The sequence below is a fragment of the Carassius auratus genome, chromosome 22 (assembly GCF_003368295.1).
Source record: "Carassius auratus strain Wakin chromosome 22, ASM336829v1, whole genome shotgun sequence".
NCBI classification, from domain to species: domain Eukaryota; kingdom Metazoa; phylum Chordata; class Actinopteri; order Cypriniformes; family Cyprinidae; genus Carassius; species Carassius auratus.
This window is the reverse complement of record NC_039264.1, coordinates 18,899,247-18,913,799: the sequence shown is the minus strand read 5'-3', so window position 1 is coordinate 18,913,799 and position 14,553 is coordinate 18,899,247. Positions and strand designations below refer to the sequence as shown.

The 14,553-nt window shown below is 34.4% G+C and overlaps 2 protein-coding genes across 3 annotated transcripts; both read left to right on the top strand.

The window, feature by feature from the left end:
* Positions 1–1,437: 1,437 nt before the first annotated feature.
* On the top strand, positions 1,438–4,321 carry rgs13b (regulator of G protein signaling 13b). Of its 2 annotated transcripts, none has more exons than XM_026198072.1 (5): positions 1,438–1,626; positions 1,762–1,821; positions 1,931–1,992; positions 2,115–2,281; positions 3,441–4,321. In XM_026198072.1, exons 1-5 carry the CDS (start codon positions 1,511–1,513, stop codon positions 3,627–3,629), a joined length of 594 nt encoding a protein of 197 aa, XP_026053857.1. In that variant the 5' UTR covers positions 1,438–1,510; the 3' UTR covers positions 3,630–4,321. The 2 variants fall into 2 exon arrangements, with proteins under 2 accessions (XP_026053857.1, XP_026053855.1); XM_026198070.1 differs by having other exon boundaries at positions 1,440–1,626; positions 1,928–1,992; positions 3,441–4,320.
* Positions 4,322–11,251: 6,930 nt separating this feature from the next.
* On the top strand, positions 11,252–13,213 carry LOC113039906 (regulator of G-protein signaling 2). Its single transcript, XM_026198069.1, has 5 exons — positions 11,252–11,401; positions 11,490–11,570; positions 12,021–12,082; positions 12,475–12,641; positions 12,716–13,213. Exons 1-5 carry the CDS (start codon positions 11,298–11,300, stop codon positions 12,893–12,895), a joined length of 594 nt encoding a protein of 197 aa, XP_026053854.1. The 5' UTR covers positions 11,252–11,297; the 3' UTR covers positions 12,896–13,213.
* The last annotated feature ends 1,340 nt before the right edge of the window (positions 13,214–14,553 follow it).

The window sequence follows — 14,553 nt, the reverse complement described above, 5'->3', positions numbered from 1 at the left end:
TGACCTTTAAATACAGTCATGGGGTCTGCAGGGGTCTTATAAAATATGCTTTTTTTCATGCATGTTGGTTGCACCAAATGACTTTGATATTATGAACAATTTGTTTTAAAAAACAATAAGCAGTCTTAGGATTTTTTCAATTAAAGTATATCTTTTTAATTAATTTGTAATTCATATACATCTTTACGTGTGTGTTTGTGAAGTTGACACATTATATTTTACACTCGGAAATAATTTATTTTGGCTTGTCATAAAAAGATCAAATTCAGACCAAGAGTCTTCAGGGGTCTGTAATATATGCATTTCCATGCATGTTGGCTGCACCACATGACTTTAATTTGACAAGTTATTAATACATTTGTCAATGTAAAATGTATTATTTTTTTTTTACAAATACCATGAATTGCTAAATTAGAAGTATCATTATGTTTTTGTGGAGTTGGATGTGAAAATGTTTTTCACAGGCAAAACATTTTTGATGAATATTCAGAATATTGATTTATTTAGTGGAGCTGCACCACATGACACTTTATAACCTGATCTAATCAGATATTTTCTAATACGTACTGACCTTCACTATGATGCATGTTGGTAGTACCATATTAAATTAAATTAAATGTATGCATTTAGCAGACGCTTTTATCCAAAGCAACTTACAGTGCATTCAGGCTATCAATATTTACCTATCATGTGTTCCCAGGGAATCGAACCCACAACCTTACGCTTGATAACGCAATGCTCTGCCAACTGAGCTACAGGAACACTACATACCATACGACTTTGATTTAACAACAAATGTTTTTTAAACAAATATTATCAATTAATTCATAAAAATGAGGGTCTATGATCCAACTCTGTTGCATTGCATGACTTTTATTTGACAAACAAAAGTTTAAGAAATATGAACAGGCTAAGCAGTTTTCTTCAGTTGTTGTTGTCCTCAAGAAATGTTTCCGGTGATACTTTTCCTTGTGAAGTTTCATCAGGTTATTCTGAAAGGCATGCTGGTTAAAGAGCAGGTGACTGGAGACACCAAAGCCCTTGCAGGACATCAGCACTGACGTCAGGCAGTACAACTCTTTTCGCTGCTAGCTACTCGCTTTTACAAAAAGGATTCCTTTGTGTAACTCCTTCAATGCTAATAAAACAGAAAACAAAGAGTGATGAAATGGCCTAACCAACTCATTCTTATTTCCATCCATGCCCCATTACAGTTTGGCCCTGTTTACGTCTGTAGATTACTGAAAAACCCAAAACATGCAAAGCCGTCATTTGCTTATCAGCTATTTTAGCAAGGCACACTACATGTGCATTTACATCTCTAAAATATGGAGAAACGGGCTATGCTTTTCGCACACGAGCGGCCAGGGAGGAGGGGGAGGGTTCGATGGGGCTTCCTCTTTGTGACACGAGCCCTTAGCAACCCTCATAGGGCATAAAAAGCAGAGCCGGATACGCAGAAGGGAAACCTGTCGAGCACCAAGTGCAGCATGATCACTAGCAGGAGTGCATGGCTGTGGATTCCTGGGCAATAAGCCCTCGCCCTACCATGCCTGGCCTAACCCCACAGCCTCTCCCAACACATTTCAACATGGACAGAGACGACTGCAGGAGAAACGAGACCTTGTAAGTGTGATCTTCAGGCATTTGCACTCCACTATCAGCTCAGGGGAATGTATTGTGAGTCCCAGCATGCTTTAGAGTAGGTTTGCATGTGTGAAGCGTAAAATGCAGCCAACAAAGCTCACTTTCTCTCCGTAGAGGAAAGAACCTCATGTGCCGAATAAAGTGTGTGTTCACCAGTTCATCTGCTCCTGAGAGGTAAGGAAAAAGCGACACACGTATGAGGACACCAGGTCCAAAATAGTTCACACACTATTGCTTCTAATCCAGTTACGGTCAACTAATCAAACCCGTCTGATCCCAGCAGGCTAAGTTTAGAAGACACCCAACAATGGTCCCAGTCTCTGGAGCGACTCCTTGGTTCCAAATGTAAGTCTTTTCGAAGCGATTCTTGGCATTGGTTTGCTGTGACTAGAGGAAACTAAAACATGAGTACATGAAAGAGGTGCTGGTTTACATTCGTGTGTTTTGACGCATTCGCGTTCCTCCAGATGGGCTGGCCACATTCCGCACCTTTCTGAAATCGGAGTTCAGCGACGAGAACATCGAATTCTGGTTGACGTGTGAGGACTACAAGAAGATAACGTCGTCCTATAAGATGAGCTCGAAGGCGAGGAAAATCTTCGAGCAATTCGTCGAAGCAGAATCTCCGAAGGAGGTACAGGACACACCACATGACGCCCTGTCGCTATACAAATCAATCAGGCTACGCTAGAAGTGTCTGTCGTGTCTTGTTAAGCTTCTGTTTTCTCCATTTGTATGACAAGAATTGTGTACGTTTTATATTTAAACAACTTAAGACAGTTTCTGTTCAAAAACGCTACATCATCTAACCATGTATACACAGTAGCAATATAATACGATATAATTTGTTTTTTAATTATAAAAAATATGATAAATGAAAACAAGTATCGTATGTAATAATTATATATATATATATATATATATATATATATATATATATATATATATATATATATATATATATATATATATATATATATATATATATATATATATAAGCAATACAATGTAATATAAAATTATTAATTATTAACAATTATTTACCATAAATAATATAATAAAAATATAATATAATAAAAATAATAATAGTCCATCATTATAAGTACATTTGTACTGAATCTGTATGAATATACAGTGTTAATGTAACATAATTATCATCAAGTCGATGTGTATACACAATATAATATGTTAATTGAAAATAAGTACATTTGTATGTTTATACAGGAGTAATATAATATAATATAAAAATGTATTATATATTTATTTATATTGCCTATATATGTATATTCGGGATCAATACAATTTAACATAAAATAATACATTCTTTAAAATTATTTATCAGAAATAATATAATAAAATATATATGAATCATTAATTTAATCATTCAAGTAAATTTGTATTGAATTTGTATGTAAATATAATATAATATAATAACAGATTACAGGGCCACTAGTGTTATTTTCGTGGGGCCACTAACTGTCAGGGGCCCCAGCAGAGAAGCATGACCCCTGGAAATGGCATCGGCAGATCTTAAACAGATATATAAATGGAGGAATAACGTTTGATTGTGAAATAAATGAATTAGCAAAATATTATCTGATACTGGCCTCTTCACACAGAAGCAAAACTATGGCTTCTGAACACCTAAATGTTGCGTTGTTTATACTTTTGTCTCTATTATTTTCCCGCAATTACATCTTTCCCACGTAATTTCTCATTATATTGACAGTCCGTCTAACAATCGGTCACTTCCAGTGTAGACACTGTGTCAATGGCTCTTATTTGCATTGTAGATAAACATTGACTATCAGACACGGGAGGAAATCAAGAGGAAAGTGAGGAGTCCGACGCCGCAGTGTTTCGATGAGGCTCAAAAGATCGTTTATGGACTGATGGAACGCGACTCTTACCCCAGATTTCTACGGTCTGAGATGTACAAGACCCTTCTCGAGTCCCTCGCTACAGATAATGCTCAAACATGACTCTATGGATATATCACACCAAAGCTAAAACTGGAACGGTCTGGTCTTGTGTGCAGGACCGCAACCCCAAAGCTTGCGCCCCCCGCCATGTGGATCAGACCCCGAAAAACCTCTGAGACTACAAGGAGACAGTATGGAGCGATGGTTGGGAACGCGCCATTGATATCAACGTCCAACATGTTACTGAAGCGCCATGAGTGCTTCTTAACTGAAGGTGCTTCCTGTGTAGATAAGGACGCTGCTCCTTCAAGCCCTTCCGGTGGTTTCTGAAGCTACAGTGTGTGCACGACACTATTTTTTTTTTCCTGGCATTTCCAGAGGATCTTTAAGAACTGCTTTACCATGTCCTGCAATGACTTTAGTAACGAAAAGCTACCCCAGCCTATTGGCCGAGTTGGTTTGGACACTTTTGTGAGAGGAACTTAACATATCCTATTTCAACATCGGTGCGTTATTGCCACACAGATGTATAAAATGAAAGAAAGTGAGACTTTATTACCTACTTGAGAGGTCAAGTTAAATGAAATGAAAAGTAAATAAAAATCCATATAATATAAGAACAGTTGTAGAATGTGTGCCACACACAAAAACTGTAGGCATTACTTGTAATGTTATAAAGTTTAATTTAAATAATGATGTTTTTATTTATTAGCTACAGCCACTGGTTGGATGTTGACTTTTGTCAGGACAATAAATTTGTTTTTGAGGACAATAAAATAAAGAGTAGACACTGTTGAACTTTTGACTTGTTTTTCTCTGTCTTTGGTTTGCTTCAAACATAATATTCAAAAAATATTTTTGACAATTCGTGATTTGCCTATTCTATCCGATAACCGATAAATATCCGATATTATTTCCATAAAAATGTAAACACATTAAAATGTTAAGCCTTTGCCATAAACCTCCACTTTCCCTTAAGTTTTTGATATCTAAATCTTATGGAAAGACATAAACACCTAATAATAAATATAAAAATAAAATCAATAAGGTGTCAATATATTGTGTATACACACTGAAATGTCTTGTCTTGCACAGTTTTGCCTCTCAGGTTAACTTATCTTGTTTTAAGGATGTTGCTTTCACTGAAAAACAAGATAGTACAGCCACTACCGAAACTAAAAAACACCAAATACACCATTAAATGTTAACTTTCTAGCTACTGTCAACCCGTTTGATTAACATTGGAATTATTCTTTACTAACCCTTTGGCCGACTACATAGTGAAACAATTCGATTTGAAACAGGAACAGATGAGTTTCAGTTCCCACAGAACAGGGAATTAAGAAAGAAAGACTTCATGAGCGCCAGAGAAGTGTGCATTGCAGCGGCTGCTGAAAAGTCATGAGATCTTGCAACTCGCACATTTCTGCTATTGCATGTCTAATGTTGCTAACCTAGTTTATGACGCAAGCCCTCCTCTGTGAGACTTGCCATTTAGTAGACACTTCACAATAGTTGCAGAGACTGTTCTGCTGGAGAAACTTGAATGTGTTGGTCAAGGGCACATGGGTAACAAAGCAGAACTGTGACCGGAAAAACTGACTCCTTTTAGGGACTTAAATCTTTAGGCATTTGTTTCATGGTTTCTTGGGCAGAACGCTAACGCCTAATTTAGTTTGTAATGAATTTTCAAAGCTTTAAATATAGAGCCGTTCAGTCATGATGCCAATTTAAAGCCATTTATATCTGGAATGCTAATTCGCCAAAAAATTTTTGTGTTGAATTCATGAATAGTAGTTTAGTTTGTTAGCATTTTAGCCTCTTGAGTTTACAAAAACACATAGCGGTTTTGTGTGCAATTTATGTAGAATGTAACATAAATGTCTGTTCAAGCAATGCTAATCACAAACATAACTGAAAAATGTTAATTCACATTTAGGACAAATGTGACAGCTGTACCTTTGCTAGGTTTTTGAAAGGAGCTAATAGCTAACATAAAACTACTGTTCAAAGACGACCAAAAGAGTGTTCAAGAGGTAAAACCTACTACAAACCCAGTCAAAAGACTTCCAAAGATGAACCTATTAGCTATTAGGTTAGACATACTAAAACATGGTTGATCTGTTTTCAATTTATGCATATTAGATTATTAGCATGCTATTATCATGTGTTTGCAATGCACAAAGTGGTTCTGTATGTAATTTATGAAAATAGCATTAATGTCTGCTCGAGCAGCACTTATAATTGACATTAATAACAAAAAAATAAATTGTGTTTTAGGCCAATCTAATAATAGCCAGCATAAATCTTTGTTTAAAGATGACCAAAAGATTTTTGCAAGAGGTGAAAACCACTACAGACCTAGTCAGAAGATAAACTTCGATGCTTTATCGCTTTCAATTTGTGAATAGTAACTTGTTAGCCGATTAGCATAATGTATTTACAAAGCACACAGCAGCAGTGTGTGTAATCTATGTTTATGTACAACATAAACAGACTTGACAAAAAAAAAAAAAAAAAAAAAAAATTATTGTGTTTTAAAACAATCTGGACAGCTGAAGGTTTGTACTTTTTGCTATGCTGTTGAACTGAGCTAACTGCTAACATAAAACTTTGTTCAAAGATGACCAAAAGTGTTTTACAAGGGGGGAAAACCAATTCAAACCTGGTCAGAAGACTTCCAGACACTCACCTTTTGGCTAGCAAGTTGGACATGCTGGAGAGAGTGGTCGATTTATTCCTTTCAGTTCATGAATATTAAATTGTAAGCCTGATAGCATCTTATGTTTACATAGGACACAGAAGTTTTGTGTGTAATTTATGTACCGTATTTTTAGGACTATAAGTCGCACCTGAGTATAAGTCGCATCAGTCCAAAACTACGTAATGATGAGGAAAAAAACATATATAAGTCACACTGGACTATAAGTCGCATTTATTTAGAACCAAGTTAAAACATTACCGTCTACAGCCGCGAGAGGGCGCTCTATGTCTTCAGTGGTAGGATACAGTAGCACTGAGCAGCATAGAGCGCCCTCTCGTGGCTGTAGATGGTAATATTTTCTCTTGGTTCATTTCTCTTGGTTCATTTCTCTCGGTTCATGTCAAATTAATTTTGCTGAATAAGTCGCACCTGACTTTAAGTCGCAGGACCAGCCAAACTATGAAAAAAAGTGTGACTTATAGTCCGGAAAATACAGTAGTAGAAAATTACATGAAAGTTTGGTCAGACAATGCTAATCACAGACATAACAAAAACAAACAAAAAAACGTTTTTTAAGTTTTTATTTTGCTAAGTTTGGGTACAAAGCTAATAGCCTAAAACAGCTGTTCAAAGACAACTAAAAGAGCTTTGTGAGAGGTGAAAACTACTACAAACCTGTTCAGAAAACGTCCAGAGGTTAACCTATTAGCTAGCAAGTTGGCTCTGCTAGAACACATTTGACTTATTGCTTTCAATTTGCAAATAGTAGTTTATAGGCTTGTTAGCATCTTGTGTTTACAAAGCACACACCAGTTTTGTGTCTAATTTATCTTGTAGAGCATAACATTATAGTCTATTCCAGCAATGCTAATCACAGACATGACTACAGTTCAGTAGAACAAACTGAATAGCTCAACTTTTGTACATTTACTTCTTGTCTTTAACTTCTCTCACACACATAAACTATAAAGCATGAAGGTTATCTCAAGTTCACCAAACAAGCTGGCTCTTTTATGTCAAAAACATTACGCACCCTCACCGTAAGACAGTGCTCTTGTTTTCAAGCTGAGGTACTTTTGGAGTCCCCCATGAGTACAGGACATGTGTCATTGCTGGGAAATACCTCGTGCGTAAAGCTTTTCGACTATCGTCTTTTCGTACGGAAACTTGGCAACAATCTCGCTGCAAACCACTCAAGAAGCTCGCTGATATTTACAGTCTGAGCAGCATAACAGACGATAAGCCTTTTAAAAACACTGAGTCTGACATCTGCAAAGCTGGATGATGTGGATGGGGTCGTAAAAATGGACTTAATATGGAGCAGTCGCAGCGAGTCAATTTGGTAGACCTCCTAGCGTGTCTTTTTCCCAAAAACGCTGATCTTCTGATCGGCTGAGGTTTACTGAAAAAGCTGCCTGAACAGCAGATCTTCATCTTTACAATGACAGAAGACATGACATAAATAGGAAGTGGTGAAAAAAGCTCATTGTGTTGCAAAAAAGATATTACTCATGCAAAGATATAGAAAATGTGGAAAGAAACCATTGAAGCTGGATCCTTTTGAAAGCAATGATATAGCAACCATATCGCACAAAAAAAAAAAAAAAAAAAAAAAGTTTTTTGTGAAATGTCAAAATATTCAGTTCTTTGTAACTGTATCACTTCTGTAAGTGCATGGAAACTTCAACGCTGTCCATTTTTTAATGGTCCTGTGTCTATGCAAATCGGGCTCTTATCCATACCCTCTCCAGCGCTGTAGAAGGCCTTGAGGCTAATTCTGTACGCATATCTATATTTGCATCTCATTGACTAAATGAATGGAAACATGCATAGTTCTGATGCCACAATGGTGACAGGAACAAACCGCTCTGTGTGTGATGTTCAGGGATGTGTCCTCTTTCCAGCACCTATGGCTCAAAACCAGTATTTCATGTTCAGACTGAATAGGATCATGTGAATTGCACAGTGTGTCACACAGGCTATGACAAATGCATATTTCATTACTGAAAAGTTTTAGAATTTTTTTTTTTACACCTGTGTTCTATTTTAAGACAAATGCATGTGGATTTGAAGATGATATAACATGAAAAATATAAAACATATGTATGTATGTATGTATGCATATATGTATATTTTATATATATATATATATATATATATATATATATATATATATATATATATATATATATATATATATATATATATATATATATATATATATATATATTTTTTTTTTTTCTATGGGTCATATAATGTACACATACAGATATATATGTGTGTGTGCATATATATATATATATATATATATATATATATATATATATATATATATATATATATATATATATATATATATATATAGTCACACACCTTTATATTTTTAGAATAAATTGTAGATCATACAAAATTATATTTTTAAGTAAAAAAGTAAATAAAAAATGCACACAATTTATATATATATATATATATATATATATATATATATATATATATATATATATATATACAATTTATATAATATGCTTCAAACTTTTTCCATTTTTATATACATTTCAGGGCATAAAAAATTTATATTGAAATTTGTGTTAGTTGTGTGTGATGTACACACACGCACGCACACACACACACCAATTTATACAACTATAGCATGAAGGAAAATTGCATATAACCATATACTGTAAATACGATTATATATAATCATAAACATTTATATTAAAACTATATTTTTTTTATGCTGATACCACCTTTATAACTATATAAAAAAGTGTAAAATATAAATACTTTATACATACATTTTATAAACATTTACATAATTATATCATTATTATAATTTGGTCTATATAATGTATTTATCAATATATATGTATTTTTTTTAATATACTATACATATACATGTGTAACTCAAATATGTACATATAAACTTACAAATATGGATTGCATGTAAGCACACACACCCATAGGTGTAATGGTTTTCATACTGTACAAACTGTATATTCTATGGCCCTACACCAACCCTACCCCTAACCCTAACCCTCACAGGAAACTTTGTGCACTTTTACTTTCTCAAAAAAACTTTATGTCCTCATAAGTCACCCTCTCCTTGTAATACCTGTGTCATACCCATGTCATTATACAAAGTTGTGTCCTGATACATCACAAAAACAAGAGCACACACACACACACACACACACACACACACACCCTTTATCCAGCATGAGAAAGTCCTACAGATCTTGTACTTGTAAGCAAAGCAGATCTGATCTGCACAAAGTTCACATGCTCGGTGTCACAAATTTGCCTTCTGAGATGAGAAATGTCCTTGTGGGATGTGGTTGCACCCTTTTAAACCTGACATTAGGAATGAGATCGCATTTGTCATCTAGTCATGCAGTTTGTCATGCAAATAGTTACTGTGCAGCCGTTCTACTAAATCAGTGATCAAGGATGTTTCTGGCCAACACCAGTGCTTTCAGCTCCGCTCTTACAGAGAACACAAACACTTGTGTTCAAGGATGGCTAAAAACAGTCAGTCTATCAGCTACAAAAATGTTGATCTAATTTAGCACTTTAAAGTCAAGGTTTCAACAGTTTATCTCGTCACAGATGTTTACTCTTTCACCACAGCACTGTATGTTAATCGGCGAGGCCCTTGAAACACGAGGAATCTCATCTACTGCTCTTTTTCTTCAGGAAATGAAACATTTTTTGGTATCACCTAGTAGCCAGATGCTTACAGTCAGAAGCAAAAATGGCACAGATTGCTTTCAGTGGTCTGAATCACATCCAAAGTAACTAAAACCCCGTGATAACACAAACCTTGTGAGCTTTTTTTAGAAACCAGTTTCTATAAATAAAGCATTCCTTTGGTCTCCACAAATAGATGCATGAGGAATGCTGGTTGGGTACAAACCAGTTTGTTTGGTACTTTCTGTCTGAGACGGATGTTGCGTTTACAAGTTACAGACATGGCGGACGTGACATATTGTTCATCTCGAGAGGCACACGTTCTTATTCTTTCTTTTTACTACTTTGCACATTTGTAATAAGAAAAATCATCAAAATTAATTGATAAAATAAATGGGAGTTATGGGGAAAGGGAATTAAGATATACACACAAACACAAACACACACACACACACACAAACATCTGTATATCTATCTATCATTGACACATATACACACATGAACACATACATTAATATGTAAATATAAAGCTATCTGTATACATGCATACACACACACACACACACACACACACATATATATATATATATATATATATATATATATATATATATATATATACACACACACACACACACACACACACACATATATATATATATATATATATATATATATATATATATATACACACACACACACATATATGTATATATATATATATATATATATATATATATATATATATATATATATATATATATATATATATACATACACACCTTATTTTATATTGCATTTTATATCTTAACAATATATATAATTACATTGAATTTCACATTTTTATCCTTTAAGCTGATATATATATATATATATTTGTTTTTATTATATGATACGTGTGTGTATGTGTGTCTGTAGAAATTCTGTAATTTAAATTTTTTTTAATATTTTTTTAAATTATAAATAAGCAGCAAGTAACACACTCAATTAAATGTGAAATGTTTAATTTAAAAGAGTGTAATAGTAGTTTTAATATGTTAAAACATACTCCAATAATCTTTGAACTTTGAAAAATCATGTTTTTTTGAGTGTGTGTTTGTATATTAAGTAATTTCGTAGATATTTCTCTTAATGTAATGCATTCCAGGTCATAAGTTCAGCATGATTATTTGAGAAAGAGCTGCAGTGTTCCTGCCAACAAGTCTGACACACAGAAACAATGATGCAGGACGACCAATCAGATGCTTCCCCTGCTGATAAGGCCCCGCCCACAGCTCACCAAGGGTATAAGAGCCACACACTGCAAGACACAGCATGTTTCAGTTCAATTGATAGTGATGGTTAGACTGGCAAAAATGAGAAAATCCACATCAGTTTCGAGCTTGGAGTGTCTGATCTACTGCAGGAACCCCGACACGACCACGGGACACAAAGAGATGAAGTGAGACTCGCTTTTTATCACTTTGTTTTTGGTTTCCTGCGGGCCAGTTAACCCGTGGTTGCTAATGTTTGTTGATTATGATTAACAGACAAACAAACTGGAGATCAAGAATGCTTTTCAAGACTTTTCCCGTGAGAGAATCACGTCACACATTGAGGAAATCATACGGGTGAGCATTAAAAATACTTCTAATGTGCAGAAATCTGGTTTCACAAACCGGGGTTAGCTTAAGCCAGGACTAGGCCTTATAGTTAAATTGAGATATTTAAGCAACTTTTACGAAAAAAGCCTTAGAAGAAAACATTACAGGTGTGCATCTTGACCCAGAACAATGACACTGACATGTCTTAAGATATGCCAGAGCAAGATATTTTCAGTTGAGAGATCAAACATGCATTTTAGTCTGGGACTAGCTTAAGCTTAAACATTGTCTGTGACACCGGAGGTTAATGTATGTAATAAAGTGGGATCAGTAACTTAAAAAAATAATAATTAATAATAATAATAAATAAATAATAATAAAATTAAATCTAAAATAAATATTTAATTGATTATATTAAAATTAAATTATATTGTGAAATTAAAATCAAATGACCTTCCTCTCTTTATATTCCCACAGGCCCACTACTGAAGAAGTGACTCGATGGGCACAGTCTCTGGACAACCTGCTGAGCAGCAAATGTAAATATGAATTCTATTTATTAATTCATCTTTGAAATTATTTTATTTGTATAAATTTGACTTTTTTTTTTTTTACAGTTTTTTCATTATTTATTACAGTATTTATTTATATACAGTATTCCATTCATATAATTAACATTAAGTTTTTATTTTTATTATTAAGTTAATATTCATAGTTTTTTTATAGTTAAGAAAAACTGTTACCTATTTTTATTTTCTAATTTATATTATAAGATATATAAATTAATTTTAAAAAATCATATATATGACTAGTTAATGTTCATATTTATTGACACCCATACTAAAATTGTATAAATGTTTTTAAAGCTGGAACTGCATCACGTTATATAATGTCAACGGATGTAATTAATAAATATATGTTCACGTTTCAGGTGGATTAACGGCTCTGCGGCAGTTCATGAAGTCTGAGCACTGCGAGGAGTACATCGAGTTCTGGATGGTCTGTGAAGAGTTCAGAAAGATCAGGTCCAATTCCAAACTCAAATCCAGGGCAAAAACCATATACGAGGATTTCATCAGGGAAGATTCCTCCAAAGAGGTGAGCTTCAGCTGAGATTCAGTTTTCATTAATCCGTGCCACACATTCTCATTTCTGTCCCTTATTCTTTCTAGATCAACCTGGACTTCCACACAAAGGAGTCCCTCCACCAAAGCCTTCTGATCCCAACGCAGTCCAGTTTCACAGCCGCCCAAAACAGAGTTTACTTCCTGATGGAGCACAACTCGTACCCTCGGTTCCTGGACTCTGAACTCTATCGCCGGCTCTGCACAATCGCTGCAGGGGAGCAGTAAATGTGTTTAAACAAACGGCAGGTCCGTTTCCGCATCTACTGTCCCGTGTAGGGAGTGTGTTATATGAAGATTTCAGTGTATTTAATATTTAATAGAAGATTTGTAAATAGTCAGGCATTGGTATTGAGTTTTCACGTAATGTTGTATCTATGTTCTGAAGTTTTCTTGTAGGACTTTTTTTTATTTTTGCATTTCATTTCCGATTGCTTTCTGGATTTTGGGTGCACTGTTAAGAAACAAAAACAAAGAATAAGCAAAAAGTGTATAAATGTTTACAAACCGACATTTGGAGGTTTTTTTATTAATTAACTAACTTATTTTTTTCTATCAGTGAATATTTAATTATTGATGCTTTGATATTTTTTTTTTTACGTTGGAAAAAAAAGAGAACCTTTTCTATCTAGTACTCACTGAAGGTTAATTTCAAAAAAAAAAAAAAAAAAAAAACAATCATAATACACATACACTTGGATTAAATATTCGTTTGTCACTCCATTTTACATTGTGTTTATTTTTTTCAAAGCTGTAAATAAAACAAATTATTTTACAGTAAAAAAACTATTTCATTCTTTCTACTTCTTCAAAATGCAAAGTTTAATGTCCCCAATTCTCTGTAATTATTTGTGAAATTTACTAGCCATTTCTGAGTGAATTTGTTTTTTCTACACTATTAAAGTGTATAACTTTCTGATTTATTTGGGGTGAAATATGCAACAAAAATGATACATATCGGTATATGGTAATTATAAATTTATCATGTTGCATGTTTAATTGTGCTATTTAATATTTTTACATTATTATCTGTGATGCTCACTTCAAGATATTTTCTTTCAAAAACTATTGTTAAATGCAATCTTTGGCAAATCTCAAGATGAATATACATTCTTTTTATAGTACATTATAATTTTGTGATGACTAAATTCATATACGATTCAAAAGGAGTATGGCTTTATATTTATTTTTATGTCGACAAAACTAAATAATATTGGATATAACACAATATTAGCATTTTTTACAATTCGTTTATAAAGTGTCCCGTCCCAAATTAATCATTAATTGATGACAGCAATCCTTCACATTATTTAAAGTTGAAGCGCCGTGACTACACTAGCATTGCAAAACCGAAAGTTTCATAAACATTCTTGGGCTGCTATTGGTTGCGCAAAGAATTAGCCCCGCCCCAAACTCACACCAGTTATTCGTGCTATTTTTAGTTGCGAAGATAAGATTGCTTTCATTTAACTGAGCAGACCAGTTCAACAAGTTGGTCTCACTTAACCAGAACCCCACCGAGCTGCAGTTTTTACCCAGTGTGCACTGATGAGTTAGTGCAGACTCCAGCCATCCGAACATTTACAGAAACACTTCTCGCGTGATTTCATCGAGTGCAAATAAAGCGAGCAGAACATTCTGCACTTTACGCGCTTGTTTGGTTCCACACGTTTGCTACAGCTAAACACATTCGTGCTCGTGGTGTTCCTGTAGATGATCTCACGGCCGTCCGACACTGAACAGACACCAAACACTGCGTCTGTTTAACTGATCCAAGATCCTGTTCACACACAGTGAAGCAGAACAGCTCTTACAAACACCGCTGGCTTTCCTCAACGCGCTTCCCACGGGTCGTCTTCACATCTGCAGTGGGCCCGAGACGGATC

Excerpts from the sequence above, each read along its gene's own strand:
- LOC113039906 (XM_026198069.1), top strand. The coding sequence starts at position 11,298 with ATGGTTAGACTGGCAAAAATGAGAAAATCCACATCAGTTTCGAGCTTG. Across the intron at positions 11,402-11,489 it reads ACGGGACACAAAGAGATGAA|ACAAACAAACTGGAGATCAA; the intron begins GTGAGACTCGCT and ends TATGATTAACAG. Across the intron at positions 12,083-12,474 it reads CAACCTGCTGAGCAGCAAAT|GTGGATTAACGGCTCTGCGG; the intron begins GTAAATATGAAT and ends TTCACGTTTCAG.
- rgs13b (XM_026198070.1), top strand. The coding sequence starts at position 1,511 with ATGGCTGTGGATTCCTGGGCAATAAGCCCTCGCCCTACCATGCCTGGC. Across the intron at positions 1,627-1,761 it reads TGCAGGAGAAACGAGACCTT|AGGAAAGAACCTCATGTGCC; the intron begins GTAAGTGTGATC and ends TTCTCTCCGTAG. Across the intron at positions 1,993-2,114 it reads GCGACTCCTTGGTTCCAAAT|ATGGGCTGGCCACATTCCGC; the intron begins GTAAGTCTTTTC and ends GCGTTCCTCCAG.